Source organism: Excalfactoria chinensis, unplaced genomic scaffold, assembly GCF_039878825.1.
Source record: "Excalfactoria chinensis isolate bCotChi1 unplaced genomic scaffold, bCotChi1.hap2 Scaffold_88, whole genome shotgun sequence".
Taxonomy (NCBI): domain Eukaryota; kingdom Metazoa; phylum Chordata; class Aves; order Galliformes; family Phasianidae; genus Excalfactoria; species Excalfactoria chinensis.
In genome coordinates, this window is record NW_027315718.1 from 66,492 (window position 1) to 90,061 (window position 23,570).

General features: G+C 47.4%; 1 protein-coding gene across 1 annotated transcript in view; it reads left to right on the forward strand.

Annotated features, from left to right (window-relative positions):
- LOC140265453 (uncharacterized) overlaps nucleotides 1-8,480 on the forward strand; it is a 31,429-nt gene extending 22,949 nt beyond the window's left edge. The window contains 4 exon segments of the mRNA XM_072361374.1: nucleotides 3,207-3,248; nucleotides 3,438-3,564; nucleotides 4,163-4,273; nucleotides 4,380-8,480. Of these exon segments, the coding sequence (XP_072217475.1) occupies nucleotides 3,207-3,248; nucleotides 3,438-3,564; nucleotides 4,163-4,273; nucleotides 4,380-5,587 (1,488 nt within the window). The 3' untranslated portion in view covers nucleotides 5,588-8,480.
- The last annotated feature ends 15,090 nt before the right edge of the window (nucleotides 8,481-23,570 follow it).

Here is a 23,570-nt window from a genome sequence, read left to right on the forward strand (position 1 = left end):
AAACTCCCCGATCCCTCCTTTGGAATGTCTTAATGCGAAGCCTCCAGGAGGGAATTGCCGCTCCCCGTGCTCCTCCTCATCCCCGGCAGCCCCCAGCTTCCCTTCGGGGACCCTGCGGGCAACATGTGCCTCTGGCGGCCCTTGAAATGGCGTTCCCTTTTGTTTGCTGAGCGCTTGCCTGATGGCTCAGCTGGGGCTGTGCTAAGCCCTGGCAAGGCTTTTGTTCAGGCTGTCCCGGCAGCTGCAGATGCCTTGTGCTCACAGTTGCGGGCCCTGAACACTTTCAGCTTCTGCACAGCTCCGGCACTGGGCTCTGGAACAGACGATGAGAAGCTGGCAGCCTGTGGGCTGACTGGAGCTCGCGTTGAGAGCACGGCCGAGCAGCAGCAGGTCAGTAAAGCACAGCCCAGGCTGCCTTCTGCAAAGGGCACGCGCTGCTGAGAGCGTCCCCTGGCAGTGAGCGCAGTCTGCGTGCTCAGCTGAAGAGAGAGGGAGGAATGTATTTATTGATATCGTGCAGGTATCCTGGAGTGCTCTAACAACGGCTTAACAAGGCTGTTGTAACCACGTGGCTGTTTATTGCATAGAGGGCAGGGTTAAATTTACACACAGTGCAGGCCCTCCTGCTGAGTCCCTAGGCTCAGAGAATGTTCAGTTGTGCCCCAGCCGTTGAAGCAGAGTTCTGCTGTCCCCATTTTGAGGCAATTTTATGGCCGTTCATCTGTTTTAGCTGGGGCGTTTCCTGGTGTGTTATGCATTGTCTTGGTGTGCAGTGCCTTGTGAGCAAGGCCAGGCTGAAGAAGGGAGCTGAGGGTGTAGCTGAAGGAGGGGTTGAGGGTGAGGAGGGGTGAGCAGGATGCGTCTCTCTCCCCATCCACTCTACAGTCTCTCTCATTTGCATCAGCCATAGCAAGTGGGAAAAGAAGTTACACTGCCATATCCCAGTGACATCCAGTTCCATTTAAATATTGAATTGTGCTTCATTTCCGTGCATGATTAGACGTCTGAGTAGTTGTTGTTAGAATTTGTTCTCCTACTCACTACATTCTGAACACAGGCACTGAGTGCCTCTGGTGAGGTTTTCTGTCCTCATCTAACAACACTGGCCTTATCACTGTGTCCTGCCGTGTAGCAGAATGAGCGCAGCATTGCCAGTTGCCTTCCAAGGGCTGCTAAGAAAAGCAGGGAATTGTCTCGGTGCTGAATTCTGTACAGGTCATGCCATCACAAAGAGGGATAAATCCACAATGCTTTAATTGTTCAGTTTAGCACTGCTACTATTTGATAAGTTGCCTTCACAGTTCAGTTAAAATTACCAGCACAGCATTGGCTGGTGGTGGTTGTGACCGTCCCAGGCTGGTCTGGCTGCAGTGGTGTCAGATACTCCCTATTCTCAGGAGATGGAAAATAATCTCCGTATGGTTGGATGTTTTGTTGATTTATTTATGTGTTTAAGTAAGCCATCCTATTGATTTGAAAAATGTGTACCATCCAGTTCGCTCCAAGCTATGTTGAACTTCCTTACCCGAGGAATGTGAGTCATCATCAGTTGTAGGAAACATCAGCAGTAGGTGGTTTTGAGAACCATATAAGTCTCCTTCACAAAGTACTTTTCCCAACCCTTTTCTGAGGGCTTGGTTGATTTCAGCAAGCCCAAGGCTACTTCCACTCCTGAGAGGATCTGCCAGAGGATTTAATCCATTTACTACCAGGTGTTCCCCTCACTGATCTGTAGAGGTGGTGCTCCAGCAGGCTGCTCTGCTGGCAGATGCCATCTGCGCTGAGGCTCACAGTGTTTGAGTGTTGGGGGCTGCATTCACGGTGTTCTGCCATGAATTAGGTGCTTTTCTGCACCTCCTGCTGGATGGTTGGATGGCCGTACCATTTTCTAACAGTATTTCTGCAGCACTTTCCTGGGTAGCCGTCCCCTTTAGGCGTCATTGCAGTCAATGTAAAGATCCCCCAGTTGGCACAGGCTGTCCTTGTTGTATGTCCTCAAATTTCTTCACCACTCAATCCTCCAATAAAACTCCCCTTTCCCATTCCTCAGGTATCACTGTTCAGTTTCCTTAACTGCAGCTAAGGTAGACAATAAGCCGTCATTCTGCTGCCTCTGTTTGCCTTAACTGTGTATAGGCACTGCCTTTAATTAGTGCTATGTCTGCAATTTCTCATCTCTTTGGAGCCAAACCGTAGAGGTTGAGGATGTGTGGCCTGAAGGATTGTAGGTGACTCAGGAAGGTGTTTGTTTATTTTGTGTATAAGCATTTCCAGCACAACTTCCACTGTGTAGCACAGCATAAATATTGTGGATTATCAATCGCTTTTGATTCTGGGGGGACAGGTGCAGTTCTCCTTTGGTTCATATGTCACTTCCAAACCTGACACGATGCTGATAGCACCTTTTGTCTTTTGCGTTCTTTTACTGCCCCCAGTGAACTCTGCTTGCTGCTCAACTACATGTATGGCTGGATACACTTGGTTATTTACTGCATAGAGGGTAGGGTTACACACACGCCTACAGGAGGCCCTGCCATTGAGTCACGAGGCTCAGAGTAGTTCCCCTTTCTTTCTCATGTCTTCAGATCACAGAGGTAAGGAGGTAGGATGTGGCTGGATTCTCTCCTAGTCCCAACCTTGCTCAAGGCTTTGTGTGGAAGGAATCAAACCTGCACAGTCTCTCTATGAAAGACCCTTAGAGAACACATGAAAGCTCCAAAGTAACCACGGGTGTTCTACAGAAGATCTGTATTGAGAAGGAGTCTTGATGCCAAGTTGCAAGGCATCTCTGTGCAGGTGTGAGCTGCAGAGACAGCCCTACTCAAGGGCAGATCCCATAGTGCAGCCCGCTGCAGTGCAGAAGAGCTGGAGGGGCACTTGGACTGCTCCCTGTTTTGGGTTAAGATGACTGCCTCCTTGCCATGCTTTGTCTTAAGTCCCCGGCTCATTCTCAGCTGTTGAACTAAGAGTCAGCTATCAGTTGTTTCGGCCTCCCAGTCTGAGATATCTTTGTGACGGTTCATCTCTTTGAGCCAGACTGTTTCCAGTGCTGCAGCTCATTGTCTTCCTCTGCAAGTCCAGGCAGTGCCCTGCAGAAGGGCTGAGCTGGGACTGGGACTGCTGCATTCCCTCACAGCTCCCCTGCCATTTCTCTTCTCCCTGCAGGCTCCAGTTCAACTTCTGCCTTCCAGCCGTGATCATCGCAGGCTGCAGGAGAGCAGCAAATGGCCGCAGCACATCCAGCTGAGGTAGGGGTTGGGGAAGCAGGCAGGAGAGGCCAAGGGGCCAGGGATGTGAATGCAGGGGAAGAGGGAGGTGCCCCCAGCCAGTGTGTGTATGCTGGGTACAGAGAAGCGGCTGGGATGGGGGGTTGTGTCCTGTGCAGGCTGCTTGCCTGGGCCTTGGCTGTTCCCAGCAAGGAGCCTCTTTGCTTGCAGGAGCCCGTGAGCTTTGCGGAGGTGGCCGTGTATTTCAGCAGGGAGGAGTGGGCGCTGCTGGACCCTGCGCAGCGAGCGCTCTACCGGGACGTGATGCTGGAGACGTACCAGTGCGTGGCCTCGCTGGGTGAGTGATTGTTTTCCTTTCCTCCTCGTTAGGGCACCTTTGGATGTGGAGAATGAGCCTCTGCAAGCCGGGCCTTGAATAATCGCCATGCAGCTACATACTGACTAACACCACAGTGCCAGCAGGAAAGGAGATAGTGAGAAGCATGAGTTTCAGAAGGGATTAGTATGCACGGCACTCTGACCAAAGCCGCAGAGTCAGTGCTGGCATGCAGGCATCAGCCAGGAGGCAGAAAACCAGCCCTTGTGTTGTGTGTTGCATGGTGCAACCAGCTCCAGCTCACAGATGACTCCCTGGACACTGCTGTGGAATTTAGAATTTCCCATGCAATTGCCATCAACATTTTGATGCCTTGACCACTGGTAGTTCCTATGAAAATAAATAATCTGTTGCAAATTTAATTTGAAAGAAAAAATATCCATTCACAGTGTTCAGAGATGTCAAAGCATTCTTTGCTCCAAGGGAAGATGTAGGCATGATGTCATTCAGGCCCAAATGTTTGTTTCTCAATGGGGAGGGACACAGAGTGGAGCTGTTGAACAAGCACTGTGCAAGCATGAGGGAAATGCTCTCTTGTTCCCTGTTTCTCTCCCTGAAGCTCCACTTCCAGCCCCCAAGCCCGTGTTGATCTCCCTGCTTGAAGGAGGGGAAGAGCCCTGGATCCCAGATGTGCGTAGCCCTGAGGCCATGCCAGGAGACCTCATCCCAGGTGAGGTGGTGGAGGGAAGGGGAATGTTGGGGCTGTAAGAGCCTTCTCTGCCTGTGTCTTATTTTGGGCACTGTGTGCTATTATTGGATTTCCTCTTATTATCCAGCAGCTGATGGGATCAAAAATACAAAGGAGGTTCAGCAGGGAAGTTGCGTAGCAGAAATACAGCGGAATCGCATCTCTGTGGAAGAAGTCAGTGGTTATGCCCAGGAAGGCCTGCAGCAAGGTCAGCGTGAGCACATCAAGAAGCCCCTGGGAAAGTGTCTGGGAATGACACTGAAGAACCCAGTGGACCTCACCAAAGGTCCAAATCATCCTGAGGAAACCAGGAGCAAGGATGCATGCTGGATGAAAAAGCAGAATCCATGCACTGAGTTTGAGATAAGCTTTAAAATAAATTCCAGCATCACTAACCAGCAGTGCACGCACTCAGCAAAGAGGCATGACGAGTTCTGTGATTCTGCAGAGAGCATGAAATGGAACCTCCAGCCCACTGGCCAGCAGTGCATGTACACAGGAGAGAGAGCCTTCGAGTGCTCGGATTGTGGAAAGAATTTCATGGACAGTGGGAGCCTCACTTCCCACCAGTGTATCCCCAGAAGAGAGAGACTGTACAAATGCCCTGAGTGTGGGAAGAGCTTTAAAAGTAGTTTTCAACTCAAAACACACCAACGTGTCCACACAGGAGAGCGACCATATACATGCACTGAGTGTGGGAAGGGCTTCAAAAGCTGTTCCAACCTCATTACACACCTTCGCATCCACACAGGAGAGAGACCATTTAAGTGCACTGAGTGTGGGAAGAGCTTCAGAAATCGTTCCAACTTCACCAACCACCTTCGCGTCCACACAGGAGAGCGACCATATAAGTGTCCTGAGTGTGGGAAGAGCTTCAAAAACAGTTCCAACCTCACCGACCACCTTCGTATCCACACAGGAGAGAGACCATATAAGTGCACTGAGTGTGGGGAGAGCTTCAAAAACAGTTCCAACCTCAACGTCCACCTTCGCGTCCACACAGGAGAGAGACCATTTACGTGCAGTGAGTGTGGAAAGTATTTTACAAGACGCTCTGGCTTGAAGCGCCACCAGCTCATCCACACAGGAGAGAGACCTTATAAGTGCCTTGAGTGTGGAAAATGCTTTACAAGACTCTCTGCTATGAAGCGCCACCAGCACATCCACACAGGAGAGAGACCATTTAAGTGCACTGAGTGTGGGAAGAGCTTCAAAAGGAGTTTTGAATTGAAGTTGCATCAGAGCATCCACACAGGAGTGTGTCACTGTGTTATCTCGATCAATTTATGTCAATGACAGGTAGTTAGGAGGCCTTTGGGCTCCCCGCCCCCCAAAAATTGGAAGGGTAAAGGGGTAGGGAGATGGGAGCTGGCCTCAGGGAAACAAACAGAGCAGCAGTAACGATCTAAGGAGGAAGACTTTCCATACTAACTACAATGTTGGGATGCAAGATTACACAATATAATACAATCTAATTGAAACTGAGGTCCTCTGGGATGTGTTGCTATTCTTCTCTGTGCTCCACATGATGTTCTGATGTGGAATACCCATAGCAAAGAAATTACCAAACCATGACATTCTACCCCTTATTCTACATTGCTACATCATGCTTAAAATACATACATATACACAAATAAACAAAAATTAAAATGCATTACAAACACAGGTCTATATGCATATATAAACATAGGATTACTGACTGCACTTCCCCAGCAACAAATTCCCTTGTGGTATACATTGAACATCCCCATCTTTCTGCATCACCCACCAAGTGCACCAGGCAAAAACAGTTCCACTGAGAGGTTTGCCCTTTCCAGAGGCTGGAAGGACCCAATCAGCTTTTCCCTACGTGTTTTTTACATGTACTACAGGGATCTTATCTTCCTCTACAGTATGCAGGGGGCTGTACTGGCTAGGACCATCACGATTGACAAATCCTGTAGTATTGACCAACCAAGTGGCTTCTGCCCAATGTTTCTCCCAGTGCTTCAGTGTTCCACCATCCATTGCTTTCAACATAGCTTTCAACAACCCATTGTGTCGTTCAGTTTTACCAGAAGCTGGTCATGGTATGATAAACCCGCTGTATTTTAAGGGAATGTTTGAAATGTGTCCCGTTATCAGAATCAATTCTGGCATCTCAATTCCGGCAGCTTGATCTACCTGATGGTTGTTTTGTTGTTCTTCAGTAGCCCGAATCTTGGGCATGTGTGCATCCACATGATGCACCTTTATAACCATGTATTTTGTTCTGGCAGCAGTGTCTTTCCAAAGTTCAGCAGCCCAAATAGGTTTATCACTCCATCGCCAGTTATGTTGTTCCTACTAACATAACCACCCCCATAAGGCATTTGCCACCATCCATGAGACAGTATAAAGATAAAGCATTGGCCACCTCTCCCTTTCAGCAACATCTAAGGCCAGCTGGACAGCCTTTACCTCTGCAAACTGACTTGATTATCCTTTTCCTTCAGTGGCATCTGCAACCTGTCATGTGGGGCTCCACACAGTAGCTTTCCATTTGGGATGCTTCCCTACAATACGACATGATCCATCAGTGAACAGAGCATATTTCTTTTTCATTTTCTGGTAGCTTGTTGTTTAGTGGGTCTTCTTTTGCACGTGACACCTAATCTGCTGGTGATGTTCCAAAATTTTTACTTTCAGGACAGTCCATGATCACCTCTAAAATTCCTGGACAATTGAGGTTCCCCATCAGAGCTCATTCTGTAATCAGCGCAATCCACTTGCTCCAGGTGGCATCGGTAGCATGATGAGTGGAGGGAACCTCTCCTTTGAACATCCAGTTCAGCACTGGCAGTCGAGGTGCCAGAAGGAGCTGTGTTTCAGTACTAACTACTTCAGAAACAGCCCGAATCCCCTCATATGTGGCTAAGATCACCTTCTCAGTTGGAGTGTAGCACTCTTCAGACCCCTTGTATGCTCAACTCCAAAATCCCAGGGGTCGGCCTCAGGTCTCTCCTGAGGCTCTTTGCCACAATCTCCGAGTGGGACCTTTCTCTCCATCGGCAGTGTAGAGGATGTTCTTTACATCCTGTCCTGTCCGTACTGGCCCCAGGGCCACGACACGGGGTATCTCTTGTTTAATCTGCTCAAAAGCCTGCTGCTGCTCAGGGCCCCATGCAAAATCCTTCTTCTGCATCACCTGATGAAGGAGGCTTACAATGAGGCTGTAATTTGGATAGTGCATCCTCCAAAAGCCCACTGCACCCAGGAAAGACTGTGTCTCTTTCTTGCTAGGTGGTGGAGACATGGCAGTGATTTTGTCCATCACATCTGCTGGGATGTGATGATGTCCATCCTGCCACTTTATACCTAGGAACTGAATTTTCTGGCTTGTAGAAGAATTTGGAATATTTGCTCTCCTTTTGTGAAAACTCCCTCTGCTGTATTGCCCCCCGCAACAATGTCATCAATGTACTGCAGGTGTTCAGCAGCACCACCCTGTTCCAATACAGTTTGGACCAGTCCATGGCAAATGGTTGGGCTGTGTTTCCACCCCTGGGGCAAACAGTTCCAAGTATACTGAATGCCCCTCCAGGTGAAGTCCAACTGTGGCCTAGATTCTGCGGCCAAAGGAATGGAGAAGAAGGCATGAGCAATGCCAATGGTGGCATACCATTTGGCTGCTTTTGACTCCAGCTTGTACTGGAGTTCGAACATGTCTGGCACAGCAGCACTCACTGGGGATGTGACCTCATTCAGGCCACAGTAGTCTACTGTCAGCCTCCGTTCTCCACTGGCTTTACGCACTGGCCATATGGGGCTGTTAAAGGTGAGTGAGTTTTGCTGATCACTCCCTGATTCTCCAGCAGGCAAATCAAATCATGAATGGGGAGCAAGGAATCCCTGTTAGTGCGGCACTGCCGTCTGTGCACTGTCTTTGTAGCAATCGGTACCTGTGGGAATACAAGAAAAGCTGTTCAGAGCAGCAGCTGTGGAGCAAGATAAACAGCATGAGAATGAATGATACCTCTAGAAGGAGAAGAAGGGACTCTCAGCTCTGATTGGATATATTCCTGCATGGACAGTTGAAAAGTGTTTTGTAGAGTGGTTTGTTGTCATGTAAAGGTGGCTGGGAAAGTTCTAAGGGCAGATGGGAAAGTTAGAAAACAAAAACTTGTGAAAGTATATAAGGGATGGGAGAGCTTGTAATAAACGATTTGGATCCTTCACATCTGAGTCCGTGTTTCAAACGCTGCAAATGGCGCCCACTGCGTGGAGCAAATCAAGCTGCAGCTGAGCGAGCCCGGATCAGCAGTGTCGCCTGAGTGAACTTTGGAGAGACTGGAGACATGCACACCCACACCGTTCTGCAGGACAGAAGGTAAGCAGTCGGGAACTATGAGGAGTTCACTAACAAAGGAGCAACAAGTAAATCTAAATTTTACAGTTAGTGTTACAGTTTCAGGATCACAGAATCACAGAATTGTAGGAGTTGGAAGGGACCTCTAGAGATCATCGAGTCCAACCCCCCTGCCAAAGCAGGCTCCTTACACCACGTCACACAGGTCGGCATCCAGGAGGGTCTTGAATATCTCCAGAGAAGGAGATTCCATCACCCCCCTGGGCAGCCTGTTCCAGTGCTCCGTCACCCTCACCGTAAAGAAGTTCTTGCGCACATTCGTGTGGAACTTCCTATGCTGAAGTTTCAGCCCACTACCCCTAGGCCTGTCCCCATGCACTACTGACAAGAGACCAGCATTGCCAGTATGGCTCCCACACTTCAGGTATTTGTAAACCTGGATCAAGTCCCCTCTCAGCCTTCTTTTCTCAAGGCTAAACAGACCCAGTTCCCTAATTATCTCCTCACAGGGGAGATGCTCCAGGCCCTTCACCATCTTTGTGGCCCTCCGCTGGACTCTTTCCAAGAGATCCCTGTGTTGTTTGTACTGGGGAGCCCAGAACTGGACACAGTATTCCAGATGAGGCCTCACCAGGGCAGAGTAGAGGGGGAGGATCACCTCCCTTGACCTGCTGGACACGCTCTTTTTAATGCACCCCAGTATGCCATTGGCCTTTTTGGCTACAAGGGCACACTGCTGGCTCATGGCCAACCTGTCGTCCACCAGGACGCCCAGGTCCCTCTCAGCAGAGCTCCTCTCCAGCAGGTCTTCCCCCAGCCTGTACTGGTGCATGCAATTATTTCTACCTAGGTGCAAGACTCTACACTTGCTTTTGTTAAACCTCATCTGGTTTCTTACTGCCCAGCTCTCCAGCCTGTCCAAGTCTTGCTGAATGGCAGCACAGCCTTCAGGCGTGTCAGTCAATCCTCCCAACTTTGTGTCATCAGCAATCTTGCTGAGGGTGGTCACTATCCCCTCATCAAGGTCACTGATGAAGATGTTGAACAAACATCTTGAAGATGTTGACAAACAGATAGTAAGGGAATTGGGAATAAGAACAGCCGTGTCATGGTTTTGCAATTTTGTAATTTTGCTATCAGTGTTCCACATCATAACATCATGTTAAGCATAGATAATTTTGACGAATCTGCTGCTCACAGAAGGAAGACTGAATGTCCCAGGGAACACCACGGTCAGTCATATGACCAGGACTATATAATCTCACTTCAGTGCTGGACTCGCTCTCTTGGATCCTGCCAGCCAGGGGGAGAGCCGTGTGGGAGCGTTCCAGCCGTTTCGCCTAGAGTTACAGTAGGCCTCTCGGTTTCGGGACTCACTCTCTCTTATTTTACTTGATTCGTTAGCCTTAATTCTAATTATATTGTATTATATTGAGTTATTCTGTATTCCGATATAGTATTTAGTAAATAAGTGTGCCTCCTTAGATCGTTGTCGCTGTATTTATTTCCTTTTCCCTGTTTTTCTTTTCCTTCTGGGCCAGAGGCCTGCGGGCCGACTGCCCCCCTGTCATGGGTGCAGGTAGATTTTAGGGTAACCTATGACAAGCTGTTACTGTTGTGGTGTTTGAATAGTGCGGTAGGATGCAGAGATCCAGTCATGAAGAGGTGGGGAGTGGCGGAGGTGGGGCTCTTCCCCACTGGAAGGAAGGCAGTGTGCAAACTGCAATGGGCAATTGCATCTAGGAAAGCAGGATTAAGATGTTTATTTTCTGGTGGATATGGTATCCTTAGCACTTGTAGATGGTTTTGTTTCAATAGTAGAAGCTACCGCCCAACATGAAAATGGTTGGGTTTTTTTGTTTGTTTTGTTTTTTTGTTTTGTTTGTTTGTTTTTTGGTTGTTTTTTTTGGGGGGTTTGTTTTTGGATTAATTAAGTATAAGCTAAGTAGGAAAACAGAAATTCTTGTACCTGTCAGGTTACTCTGGCAAGAAATTGAATAAAACTGGAGCTAAGAGTGCAACAATATTGACTGATTAAAAACTGTAACTCTGGCTTTAACACATACTGGGCAAAACATTGTGGTAGCCCCAGGAGTTACAGCAATCCCAGATATGATACACTTAGCGGTGGGGGCATCGGGGCCAAACATGAAGCCCTAAATAGAAGTTAAAAGCAAGAGCTTGCCCAGTCAGGGTAAAGCAGTGTCCTTTGGGGATATGCAACTGTAGAAGGGTAAGTGAAATAAAAGATAACTTTTTGGAGTTTGGATTCCAATTCTGATAGCAAGTGCAATAGTTTGGTACAAGACTTGAGGGCAAGTAATAGCATTGTTGAATGGATACACAGTGGTGGCAAATCCATGCACTTTATTAACCAAGTTAAGGGGCGAATAGGTGGAGTTTACCTTCTGGATTTGAAGGATGTCTCTCCCGCCTGGTTTGGCCAAAGGAAGCCTAAGGTTATTTGCCTTAGAATAGGAAAGCCTTAATATGGGGAGAAGAGTCTCAGTTAACCTGGACAGTGTTACCCAGGGTTGTGAGAACAGCTTAATGACGGTCAACTCACGAGCCTGAGACCTGGATTCCTCCGTCCTAGGGTGAAACTTTACTGCAGCACGTGGATGCCACAGCAACAAAAGGACTGTGTACAATAGACTGAGAGTTTGCTGAGCTTCTTGGTTTACAGAAAGCACAAACAACTCAAGAGCAAGTGACACATTTGGGATATGAGACTACAGCTGTTGGAAATATCCTCAATAATTTTTGGTCAGTACGGTATCTCTGATAAAAGCAGTTTTTATTCACGATTGCAATGGCGGGCGCCCTGATAGCAGAAGCGCACCTGGGACAGAATAAAAGTAGCTTTGAAGGGAATCAGCATATCAATACGATAAGAGTACCCATTTCAAGCTGGGGACTGGATCCTGATCCAGATGGGGAAGGAGGCAAAGCTGCAGCCTGACTGGGAAGGACCATTCCAAGTACCAAGTACTTCTACTGACTGAAACAGCTGTGAGGACAGTCAAGAAAGGATGGACTCACTACACACTGGTAAAGGCATCCACTAGCCCTGAGGCGTGGGAACTGTTGCCACAGAAAAGTCTTTAAAAGATAAGAACTAGAAGGAAATCATGAAAAGTTTTTTTATATGTGTATTTTTTATTATTATTTTAACTAACCTTTAACTTCTCCTCGAATAGGTAAATAAATTGTACATGTAAGTGGGATACTATTATAACCTATATAGAACTAATGCTCAACAAAATTTTTCCATGTTGTAACACGAAGTTTTTACCATTGTACCCTTTTGTTATCCTGATAATTATCTGGAAAATGTAAAATTTGACAATAATGCAGGGGAGGGACCAACTGATAGTTTTGATATGAATAAGGGACTCTTGTAGTGTATGGAATGATGTATGGTGGACAACTGCCTATTGAGGCTGGACGTATACACTCCTTGAAAATACCCAGAATAGGGAAGAGCTTAAAAAGGGGTAGAAAATCTTCCTAAAAACCCTGCAGTTATGACAGTGAAGGAGATAAAAGATCTTAGACAAACACTGGAAATCGAAACAAGATATAGGGCCATTAATGCCTGGGTAGAATGGATTAAGTATACTGTCCAGAGTCTCAACCGTAGCAATTGCTATGCTTGTGCATTGGGACGGCCCATAGCTCAGGTGGTGCCCTTTCTGCTGGGATGGACCAAGGACCCCAAGAGAATGCGATGCATGATTGCCCTGTACCAAGAGAAATCTGCCTGGGGAAACAGAGACTGCAGATCTCTCTCTCTCTTGTTTCTTCCAATGCCTGATACAGATGTCAAGATCCCTCCTGCAATCTCTACAGCGGGGTAGGTTACCATACAGCTTGTCTCTCACGGCATGGTGTGAAGGCTACCAGGCCTATAGGAAACTTCCTTATGCAGTGAGGTCTTGAATGTTACGGAGGATTGAGCAGGAAATTATTCAAGATTGGGAATCTCCAGGGCAGATCTCTGGTGGTACTGTGGGGGAAAGATTTTATGGTCCAACTTAACCATCTAACTGGAGAGGCACCTGTGCACTTGTTCAATTAGTTATACCATTCACCCTGGCATTTGAAAAAGAAATGTATATAGATTCTTGTCCTCATGGGGGACTTCAACTTCCCCGACATATGCTGGGAGTACAGCACAGCACAGAGGAAACAATCTAGGAGGTTTTTGGAGTGCATAGAGGATGCCTTCCTGATGCAGCTGGTCAGAGAGCCCACGAGAGGAACTGCCCCACTAGACCTGCTGTTCACGAACAGGGATGGTCTGGTAGGAGATGTGGAGGTTGGGGGCTGCCTTAGGCAGAGTGACCATGAAATGATACATTTCTCGATTCATAGTGGAGCTTGGAGAGGGAATAATAGAACTGCTACCTTGGACTTCCGGAGGGCGGACTTTGATTTGTTCAAGAGACTAGTAGGGGGAGTCCCCTGGCATTCAGTCTTAGCAAACAAAGGGGTCCAAGAGAGCTGGTTGCTCTTCAAGAAGGAAGTCCTAAGGGCGCAGGAGCAGGCGGTCCCCCTGAGCTGCAAAATGAGCCGGCGGGGAAGAAGACCGGGGTGGATGAAGAGGGAGCTGTTCTTGAGGCTCCGAGAGAAAAAGAAAATCTACCGCCTGTGGAAGGAGGGACGGGCAACTGAGAATGGATTCAAGGAAGTCGTTAGGATATGTAGGAGTGAAATCAGAAAGGCAAAAGCCCAGCTCGAATTTAACCTGGCCGCCGGGGTGAAAAGGAATAACAAACTCTTTTATAAGTACATTAACAGTAAGAGGAGGACAAAGGAGAATATCCACTCTTTACTGGATGAGGCTGGGAATGTGACCACTGAGGATAAGGAAAAGGCGGAGGTTCTGAATGCCTTCTTTACGTCTGTCTTTAAAGGTCAGACCAGTTATCCTCAGGGTACTCCTCTCTCTGACCTGGTAGTCTCGGCTGGGGAGCACGCTAGCCCCCCTGTGATTCTGGAAGAAACGGTCAGAGACTTACTATTCCAGCTGGACTGCCACAAGTCCATGGGGCCGGATGAGATTCACCCGAGAGTGCTGAGGGAACTGGCAGAGGTGGTAGCCGAGCCGCTTTCCATCATCTACCAGCTCTCCTTGTTGACTGGTGAGGTCCCAGAAGACTGGAGGCTTGCTGACGTGACTCCCATTTACAAGAAGGGTTGTAAGGAGGATCCAGGGAACTACAGGCCTGTTAGCCTGACCTCGGTTCCAGGGAAGGTTATGGAACAGATAGTCTTGAGGGAGATCACGCGGCATGTGCGGGATGACCGGGGGATCAGGCCTAGCCAGCATGGGTTCATGAAGGGCAGGTCCTGTTTGACCAACCTGATCTCCTTCTATGATCTAGTGACCCATCTGCTGGATGAGGGAAAGGCTGTTGATGTGGTCTACCTGGACTTCAGTAAAGCCTTCGACACTGTCTCCCATACTATTCTCCTGCAGAAGCTGGCAGCCCGTGGCTTGGATGGGTACACTCTCGGCTGGGTAAGGAGCTGGCTGGAGGGCCGGGCTCAGAGAGTGGTGGTAAATGGAGTTAAATCCAGCTGGCGACCGGTCACAAGTGGTGTTCCCCAGGGGTCGGTGCTGGGGCCTGTCCTCTTCAACATCTTTATTGATGACCTCGATGGGGGCATTGAGTGCGCTCTCAGTAAGTTCGCAGATGACACTAAATTGGCTAGGAGTGTGGATCTGCCTGGGGGTAGCGAGGCCCTACAGAGGGATCTGGACAGGCTGGAGAGCTGGGCTGAAGCCAATGGAATGAGGTTTAACAAGGCCAAATGCCGAGTCCTGCACTTCGGCCACAACAACCCCAGGCAGCGCTATAGGCTTGGGGCGGAGTGGCTGGAGGACTGTGTGGAGGAAATGGACCTGGGGGTACTGATTGATGCACGGCTGAACATGAGCCGACAGTGTGCCCGGGTGGCCAAGAAGGCCAACGGCATCCTGGCTTGTATCAAGAATGGTGTGCTGAGCAGGACTAAGGAAGTCATCCTGCCCCTGTACTCGGCATTGGTGAGGCCTCACCTCGAGTACTGTGTCCAGTTTTGGGCACCTCAGCACAAGAAAGATATGGAGGTACTGGAGCAGGTCCAGAGAAGGGCAACGAGGCTCGTGAAGGGCTTGGAGAATCAGCCCTATGAGGAGAGGCTAAGGAAGCTGGGGCTGTTTAGCCTGAGGAAGAGGAGACTGAGGGGAGACCTTATCGCCGTCTTCCAGTACCTGAAAGGTTCTTACAGTGAGAGTGGGGCAGGTCTCTTCTCACTAGTGACACGTGACAGGACGAGGGGAAATGGCCTCAAGTTGCGCCAGGGCAAGTTTAGGTTGGATATTAGGAAGAACTTCTTTACAGAAAGGGTGGTTAGGTACTGGAATGGGCTCCCCAGGGAGGTGGTTGAATCGCCATCCCTAGATGTGTTTAAGAGCCGTTTGGATGTGGTACTCAGGGATATGATTTAGCAGAGGTTGGGTTTTTTTTGTTTTTTTTTTTTTTTTTTGTTTTTGTTTTTGTTTTTTTTTTTTCTTAGAGATGGGGTACTGGTTAGGCTGCGGTTGGACTTGATGATCTTCAAGGTCTTTTCCAACCTGGATAATTCTATGATTCTATGATTCTATGATTCTATGATTCTATGATTCAGTCGGGGTACCTAGAGGTGTCCCTCTCCAGCCTGTCCAAGTCTTGCTGAATGGCAGCACAGCCTTCAGGCGTGTCAGCCAATCCTCCCAACTTTGTGTCATCAGCAATCTTGCTGAGGGTGGTCACTATCCCCTCCTCGAGGTCGTTGATGAAGACGTTGAACAAGACCAGACCCAGCACAGACCCCTGGGGGACACCGCTAGTTACAGGCCTCCAGCCAGACACCGCACCACCAAGGACAACCCTCTGCACTCTGCTAGTCAGCCAATTCTCGATCCACTTCACCGTCCACTCATCTATCCACCCATCTCTCCCCTCTCTAAAGGGTTAAGACCACCTGTCCAATAGGCAGCCCTCTGTGTTAAGGACCAAGGAACATCTTTAACTACTGTTGCCAGTCGTTATAAATACTCCTGGTCCCCAGTAACCTTCATCTTCCTTCTCAGTTAACAGTATTTGGTCTCCACCAGTGAGACTGACCCTCCATACATACTCTGCCTTTGGAGAGCGGCCAAAATCTCTTTTTAATTTTGCTAACTCAGTGGCAGAAAAGGGAATTTCTTTAACATTCACTTGAGGGTCCAGATCCTCACTGTGATCAAATGCACCTTCAGTTTTTATCAAAGAACGCATCTGGGTTGCTGAGTCCTCTAATTTGGAACTCTGGACTTTATTTCTTTCAATCCTTCTAGAGGATGGATTATTTCTTGAGGCAAGTTATGAACGACAGCATTGCTGTTATCCCTACACGTTAACAGCTCCTTAAAAGCCTTTTCCAACAAAAGTGAATTATGTTTTTCTCTTTGTAATTGTTCCCCAAGGTTCACCATTTGATCCTGCAGACTTTTTACCAACTCTTGTATTGCTTTTGGAGAAACCTACATGCAGATACCAGGTTGACTCTGCCCTGCATTTCCCAGTTTTCCCCACAGTTTCCACTGTGTCCGATTGAAGCACCTCTGCACTGTAAACTCTGTCCCATAACCCCCATAGCTTTGCTCCATAAGCTCTGTACCATAAGCTTCTGCTTTGCCTATAAGCTATGAGCTCTATGGGTCCCTATGGGGCTCTACACACAATGGCCACCAATTCCTACTGCAGACAAGGTGACATGGATGGGGCTGTTTCTGCTCTCCTTATCACCCGGCCCCACCTCTGTCTCTTTGTCCCCTCTTTGTCCTTGGCAAGTGACAAATTCCCGGGGTGGGGTCTCGGGGGTGGTCTGTTAACACAGTCTGTGAGGGGCAGGAACCCACAGGACCCATAGAGAACCACAGAACATTTCTGGGACAAATACTGACATTCTGGGGATTTTTTTTATTTTAATTTTTTGTATAAACTGATATTATGTGGATATACTTTCATATTTTGGAGACGAAAGAGGGTATTTTGAGGAGAAAATGTGTAATTTTGTGGAAACAACTACAGTACTTTGGTGAGAAAGTATCATATTGTGCTAAAAAGCAGCATGTGAAGGAGAAAATGCCATCTTTGGGAATGAAAAGCAGTACTTTGGGAAGAAAATGTCTTTTTGGTGTGATAAAAAGTGATACTTAACAGAGAACCTTTTTGTTCTGGGATATATTTTTGTTCTAGTGATATTTGGGGGAAAATATGTGAATTTTGACAGAAATTGGTATTAATTGGAGAAACTGTCGTATTTTGGAGACAAAAAAGGTACTCTCAGGACAAAGCATCCTATTTTGCTAAAAAGCATCATTTTAAGGAGGAAAAATCCTTTGGGGATGAAAAGTAGCATTTTAGGGAGAAAATGTCTTTGTGCTGAGATAAAGAGTGATACTTAAGAGAACCATTTATTACTGGGATAAACAGTGATATTCGGGCGAAAAATGTTTAAATTTTGACATAAACTGCTATTAAGTGGAGGAATTGATGTATTTTGGTTACAAAAATGGGTATTTTGGGGAGAAAATGTGTTATTTTGGGGATCAAATGCAGTACTTTGGTGAGAAAGCCTCGTGTTGTGCTAAAAAGCAGCTGGTTTTGAAGGGGAAAATGTGGAGCAGGGGGAGCCCTCCTGGTCATTCTTTTATCTCATTAAGCGGTTGGGTTGTGCAAGTGCTGCAACAGGACAGCACTGCCAGGATCCTGAAGCTGCTGGGGCAGGCTGGGAGCAAAGAGCGGGCACTGCCCTCCTGCCAGCTGCGCCTGGTTATGGTTTGCCAGGGCCCTGCCGCCCTGGGTTTCTCCTGAGAAGTTTGTTTCAGCTGCTTGCAGTAGTAAAGTTTGGGGAAGAAACAGTGGTCAAGAGCTAAGACTCTGCACAGTAGTTTTGCATGGATTGAGCTGTGGCACTCGAACACACTGTTTCCCTTGGAATAATGCTGGCATTCTGCAGTTGTGTTGGTTTAACCCCCTGAACTGATGCCTGAGATTGCCTGTCTTCTCCACCGGAATGATAAACAAGCTGAATGTGCCCAGAAATTGCAGCTCGTGCCCATGTTGTGAATACACTCCCAAATGTTTCCTTGAGTGATAAATAACATCTCAGCACTCTGCTGTCCCATCTCTGGCATGATCTAGCACACTGCATCTCTTCGCAAACACTGGGTGCCTGTTTCCACGGTCATTCCTTCCTTTCTCTCCTCAGAAGAAGCACAGAGTGGTTCCCTGCGCCAGGGAGCAGCAGCCAGCAGGCTGCCGGAATGCCAGCTGGGCCTTGCAGCACGCAGCGGGCCATGATGGTAACGGACCATTCTTAGCACCAGGCCAAGGTGAGTCTCTTCAGTCCTCTGTCACGTAGGGTGGAAGAATGCAGTTGAAGTATTACTCCTGAGCGGGTGCGGTGCTGTAGGGGAAGCATTAGAGAGGCCAACAGCGACAGCTGCAGATGTGTGCTGACTGCAGAAATGGCACGCTGCTGTAGCAGCAGATGGAAGAAAGTACGCTTGAGGAGCAGAAGTTTGTGGTTGGCTGCACGCAGATCTTCCTCCCAAGAGTTGTTCTTCATGTCTTTCTTGTTTCCTTCCTGTCAAGAGCTGATGCAAGCTGGCTTGCGGTGAAGCGTGGCTTGCAGGAAGGCAGGGTACTGGCGTGGAGTGTGGCCCAGCATGGAAGAGAGGTACAGACACACAGCAGGCATCTGGGCTGTGTGCCCTGTCTTTCTAGTTAGGCTTGCTGTCTGTCCTGTCCCAGGATGGTTGTCACTGTTGCTTGAGGTCTTGCAGTTGGAGGGGCTTACAGTGACCTTTCCTGTCCCAGATTGGAAATGAGTGCCCACAGTTCACCCGAGATCCTGAGATCCATTGCAGTGATCACTGGAGATGAGATTTCCCCATCATATCGTGGCCCAGTTGGAGGTTTGGTCTTGATGAGGAGGGTTCGACTCGATGATCTCTGGAGGTCCCTTCCAACCCCTCTGATTCTGTGATTCTGTGCCAGTTTGCAGCATGAAGGTAGTGCTGGACTCATTAAATCTTGCTACTTCCCCTTTCTTGGTTCTAACAGGAGAGGTGCTGAGCCAGATGGCAGGATCTATGTGAAAGCTACTCTCCAGGCAGGAGGGCTTCCTGGAACAGCAGGTCCCAGGACAGGGGGACGACCTTCCCCCGCAGTTGACAACCACTGCTTCTGCAAGACCGTGGCTGCAAGAAAGCACAAGGGAGTGGAGGAAGAGAGCAAAAAGCAGAGCTGTGGCCTGCCAAGAAACATGCAAAGGTGGAGTGCAGTGTGGCAAAGGCCCAGAGCCCACATCAGAGCAGAGGTGGTGTGCCAGCTCCAGCAGCACACCCTGGGCCTGCCCCAGCACCAACTGAGCAGTCCATGGGCCTCAAAGCAAAGAGCTAAGAAGATGCTGTTGTAGCTGCCTTGGTGAGTCGCTTCCCTTTTCAAGCGCATGGAGTTTGCTTGGGGTTTGCTTTGCTTTTTGCTTCTTTGGACAGAGAAGGGAAAAGAGTTGAAGACTACCAAGTCCATGTCCTTGACCAGGACCATGCCGGAACGCATGACCCCCTCTTTTCCCATTAACTCCATATCCCACTGGAAACCCCCTTCCCTGAGAGGCTTCCTAGCCTGTTTTTATGGTACCCATGTTTCCTCAGTTTTGCTGTTGACAAAATGAATTTCTCTTTCCTTGCTCTACAGCCAGACGATGACAACAGAAATGGAGGAGAGCAGAAATGAAAAAGGCTGCTCTGAGAGATGCCACTGCCCGTGCAGAGCTCAGTCCCTGGTGAGCACAGACGTGCTCTTGTTGTTCTCAGGGCCTCCATCTGTCAGACATGAAGGGGATTGTAGAATGCTGAGGGAAGCGGTGTCCTCTTGTTCCACTTGCTTTGTTTCTTTCCAGTCCTCCACAATGAACAGCCTTGTGGAGATGATGGAGAAGCTGAAACTAAGGGACTGAGTGGAAGTGCATCAGAAGGCAATGGCTTCATGGTGCTCTGAGTCAGGTTGCAGCCCAAAAAAACAAGTAGAGTTTTGTATTCTCCCAGAGTGCACGGCCTGATTTGTCTGGCGGCACTCAGTGAGCTGCTGCATGACCCCCTCATTATTCTGTCCACATCATTCCATCAGAACTCCCACCACTCCATCAAGGAATGATCCAGTTTATCATAGCAATGGATGCACCCATCTTTTGCACTGGTCGTAAATGCACCTTCTGCAAATTACGTGCAAAGAACTGCAAGAAGCACAGCCTGAGCACAGGTGCACTGAGTTGGAGAACAGCTCCATAGAGCTGCCTGAGTTTCTTGGGGCAGCACTGAGCATAAGTGAGCATGTGCCCATCACCCTGCAGGCGTCTCTGTTGGGGGAAGAGAGGCTCCACCGGCCTGGAAGGCAGAGCTGTTCTCCTGACTTCTCTGCAGTGGTACCTTCCCTCATCCCCTCCCTCTCTCTAGCTGATTTCAGATTTCTTTCCACCCTTCAGGAGGAGCTGGAGTGACTCTCCTCACTGCATACCTTTGTACTGAGTGGTGTGGAATTTTCTAGCTTTGCTTTTGTCATGGTTGTATGATTTTTGGTTACAGGTGTTCCACATCATAATGTCATATAGTGCTCTGGGAGTTAAAGTGTTAATGCTCCAGTTCTGGGCACCTATCTGGAAGAGAAGAACTGCATTCCCCTGGGGGCTGTGTGGTGAGAGAGGAGATGGAACTCCTGGCAAGGTCACCCGGATCAGCCTTTTCATCGCTCTTCTCCTTCGCCTCTCCTGGCTGCTGCCCGTCCCGACAGCGCACATCACTTCAGCATTACTGTAAGGCCTACAGCTTTCAGATACTCTCTCATTATATTTGATTTATTAGCTTCAGTTCTAGTTATATTGTATTATATTGTGTTATCTTGCATTCCGGTATCATATCTAATAAATTAGTTTATCTCCTCAGATCGTTGCCGCTGTTGTCAATTATTTTGGTGTCCCGTTTCACTTTTCCAGAGGCACAGACTTTACAGAATCACTCCACCCCACTAGGCACAGAACTGGGCCGAACCAGCCTGTAAACTGTTGACATGGGTCTTCCTTCCTGCCCTGAGGAAGATGGTGCTGAAGCTGGGCTGGTTCCTCTTGTGCCATCCTGCGTCACCCACTCTGTGTTGCTGCGAGGGTTGGACCGAGGCTCTGGCTCTGTCAGCCTCATCTCAATTCTGCTGTACCTCAGCAGCATCTCCTGACAGTGGGTGATGAGATCGTAGAGGCCGTCAAACTCCAGGCTGTCAGTCAAAAAGAACCTGTGGGTTTTTGCATCCTGCCGCCAGTGGACGCGACAGTGCTACACCTTCCTGTTACCCAGATGGACAGAACATCATCCCCAACGAATGTCTCGCTCTCCATGGCAAGAAAGGAGCCAGGGAGAGCTTGGAGAGTATACAGAAATGGAGGACATGGAGGTGCAGGCTTTGGTTCCTGATGGCAACAGTTTAAAGTCAGAGTAGGAAGTGAAATATTCAAGACCAAAAACTGATAGAGGACTTAGGAGGGCAGATGGGAGAAGGAGGGTGGATTAGGGTTCAAAACAAACCAATAGTTCCCTCCTCCCTATTATGGGCTGTAGTCATGGCTGAGCACAGGAAAACTCACAGGGAAACGGAGACTCTGCATAAATAACTGAGCCAATGGATTGTGGCTCGGGATTTATACGGCACCACTGAACAGGGAACACAGCAATGGGAGGTTTCCTTAAAGAATAATCCTAGAACAAGCCCCAGGGTCCTGCGGGACAAAAATGGAGGGAAATTTTCCTCAGGCAACAGTGGCAAATGGATTTCTCTGAACTCCCAAGAAAAAGGAGGGGTTTGTTCTATGCTAGTTCTGACCAATGCCTTTTCAGGATAGCCATAAGTCATTTTCTCCCTTAAATACCAATATTCATACCTTTCCTCCTCTTTCTTTCCTTTCCTCCTCTTTCTTTCCTTCTCTCCTCTTTTCCTTTCCCTTCCCTTCCCTTCTGATAAGAGTGCACTCAGGCAATTCCATAGCCAGGAATGTGCGACTTCAGCCAACTGCTTTTCTCTGAGGAGGGGGGTTTGTCTCTGAAGCCTGGAAATGTGCGATATTGATTTGATGTACTGTTCCCCATTAGAGCACAAATTATGTCTGTATTTAAAGCGCCTTTCCCTTTATTTACATTAAAAAAAGGAAAGAAAAGGGAAAAGAACAGAAAAGCGAAAAGAAAGTCCAAAAACTGAAAAGAAAAGAATGGATATAGAAGAAAAGCAAATAAGGAATGAAAAAGAAAAAAGAAAAAGAAAAAGAAAAACAAACAAACAAAAAAAATTAAACAAAGAAAGAAAAAGTAAGAGAAAAGAAAGGGAAGAAAAGGAAAAAAGAAAATAAAGACAAAGAGAAAACAAAACAGAATGGAAAACGCTACATGAAAAGAAAAAAGAAAAAATAGTAATAAAAAAAAACAGGAACAGAAAAATGAAATTAGAAAAAATAATAGGAAAAAAAAGGGAAAAAAGGAATGGATATATGGGAAAAAAAAGAAGAAAAGGTAAAAGAATAGAAAGAGAAGAAGATTAAGGGAAAAAGATGAGAGAAATGAGATAAGTAAGGAGCAAAGGAAAACAAAACTCCTAAGAAAAAAAAATGAAATGATAAATGATTGACAAAAAATAAAAAGAAAACTGATTAGGAATAAGAAAATGGGAGAAAGAAAAGAAATGCAGAAAGTCAAAATAAGTGAAAGAAAAGAGAGAAACGATCAGAAAAGAACAAATAGAAACAATGTGACATGAAATACTGAAAACTACTAAAAAAGGAAAAGTAGAATAGATAGGAAAAAGTAAATGATAAAAAGGGAATGGAAAGGCTCAATAAAAAGGTAAAAGGGAAAGGGGAAGAAAATAGAAAAGAAGAAAGGAAAAGGAAAAGGAAAGAAATTAAGACAAAATGAGAAACCATGTAAGGGTAGGGGAAGGGAAGGGAGGTTTTGTTTGCTTTATTAGCCTCAATCAGTTTGTATTATATTGCGTTATCTTGTATTCTGATATCATATTTAGAAAAATAATTTTTCCTTCTTAGATTGCCTCAGCTGTTTTTTTTCCCATTCCCCTTTTCCCTTCCTTTCTGGGACGGAGCCCCTACGGGGCAGCTGCCACTGTCACAGGCACAGGTGAATCTAGGTAAACCATGACAGCTTACCATAGTGAAGGCAACCACTGGGTGGCTTCACACATACACAGAACCCCATACTGCCACCTGAAACACCATATTGGGTCTTGAGAAGCAAGTCCTGTAGCGACATGGCACCCCAGAAAGAATTAAGTCTGATAATGGGACATTCAAACATTCCCTTATAAATACAGTGGGTTTATCATATCCCCTAATCTGACCAGCTTCTGGTAAAATTGAACGATACAATGGGTTGTTGAAAGCTATGTTGAAAGCAATGGATGGTGGAACACTGAAGCACTGAGAGAAGCATTGGGCAGAAGCCACTTGGTTGGTCAGTACCAGAGGATTTGTCAATAGTGATGATCCTAGCCAATCCAGCCCCCTGCGTACTGTAGAGGGAGATAAGATCCCTGTAGTAAATGTAAAAAGCACGTTGGGAAAAGCTGTTTGGGTCCTTCCAGCCTCTGGGAAGGTCAAAACTCTCGGTGGAACTGTTTTTGCCCAGGGACCTGGGTGCACTTGGTGGGTGATGCAGAAAGATGGGGATGTTCAATGTGTACCACAAGGGAATTTGAATTTGATGTTGGGGAAGTGCAGTCAGTAATTCTATGTATACATATGTATATAGACTTGTGTGCGTAGTGCATTTTAATTTTTGTTTATTTGTGTATATGTATGTATTTTAAGCATGATGTA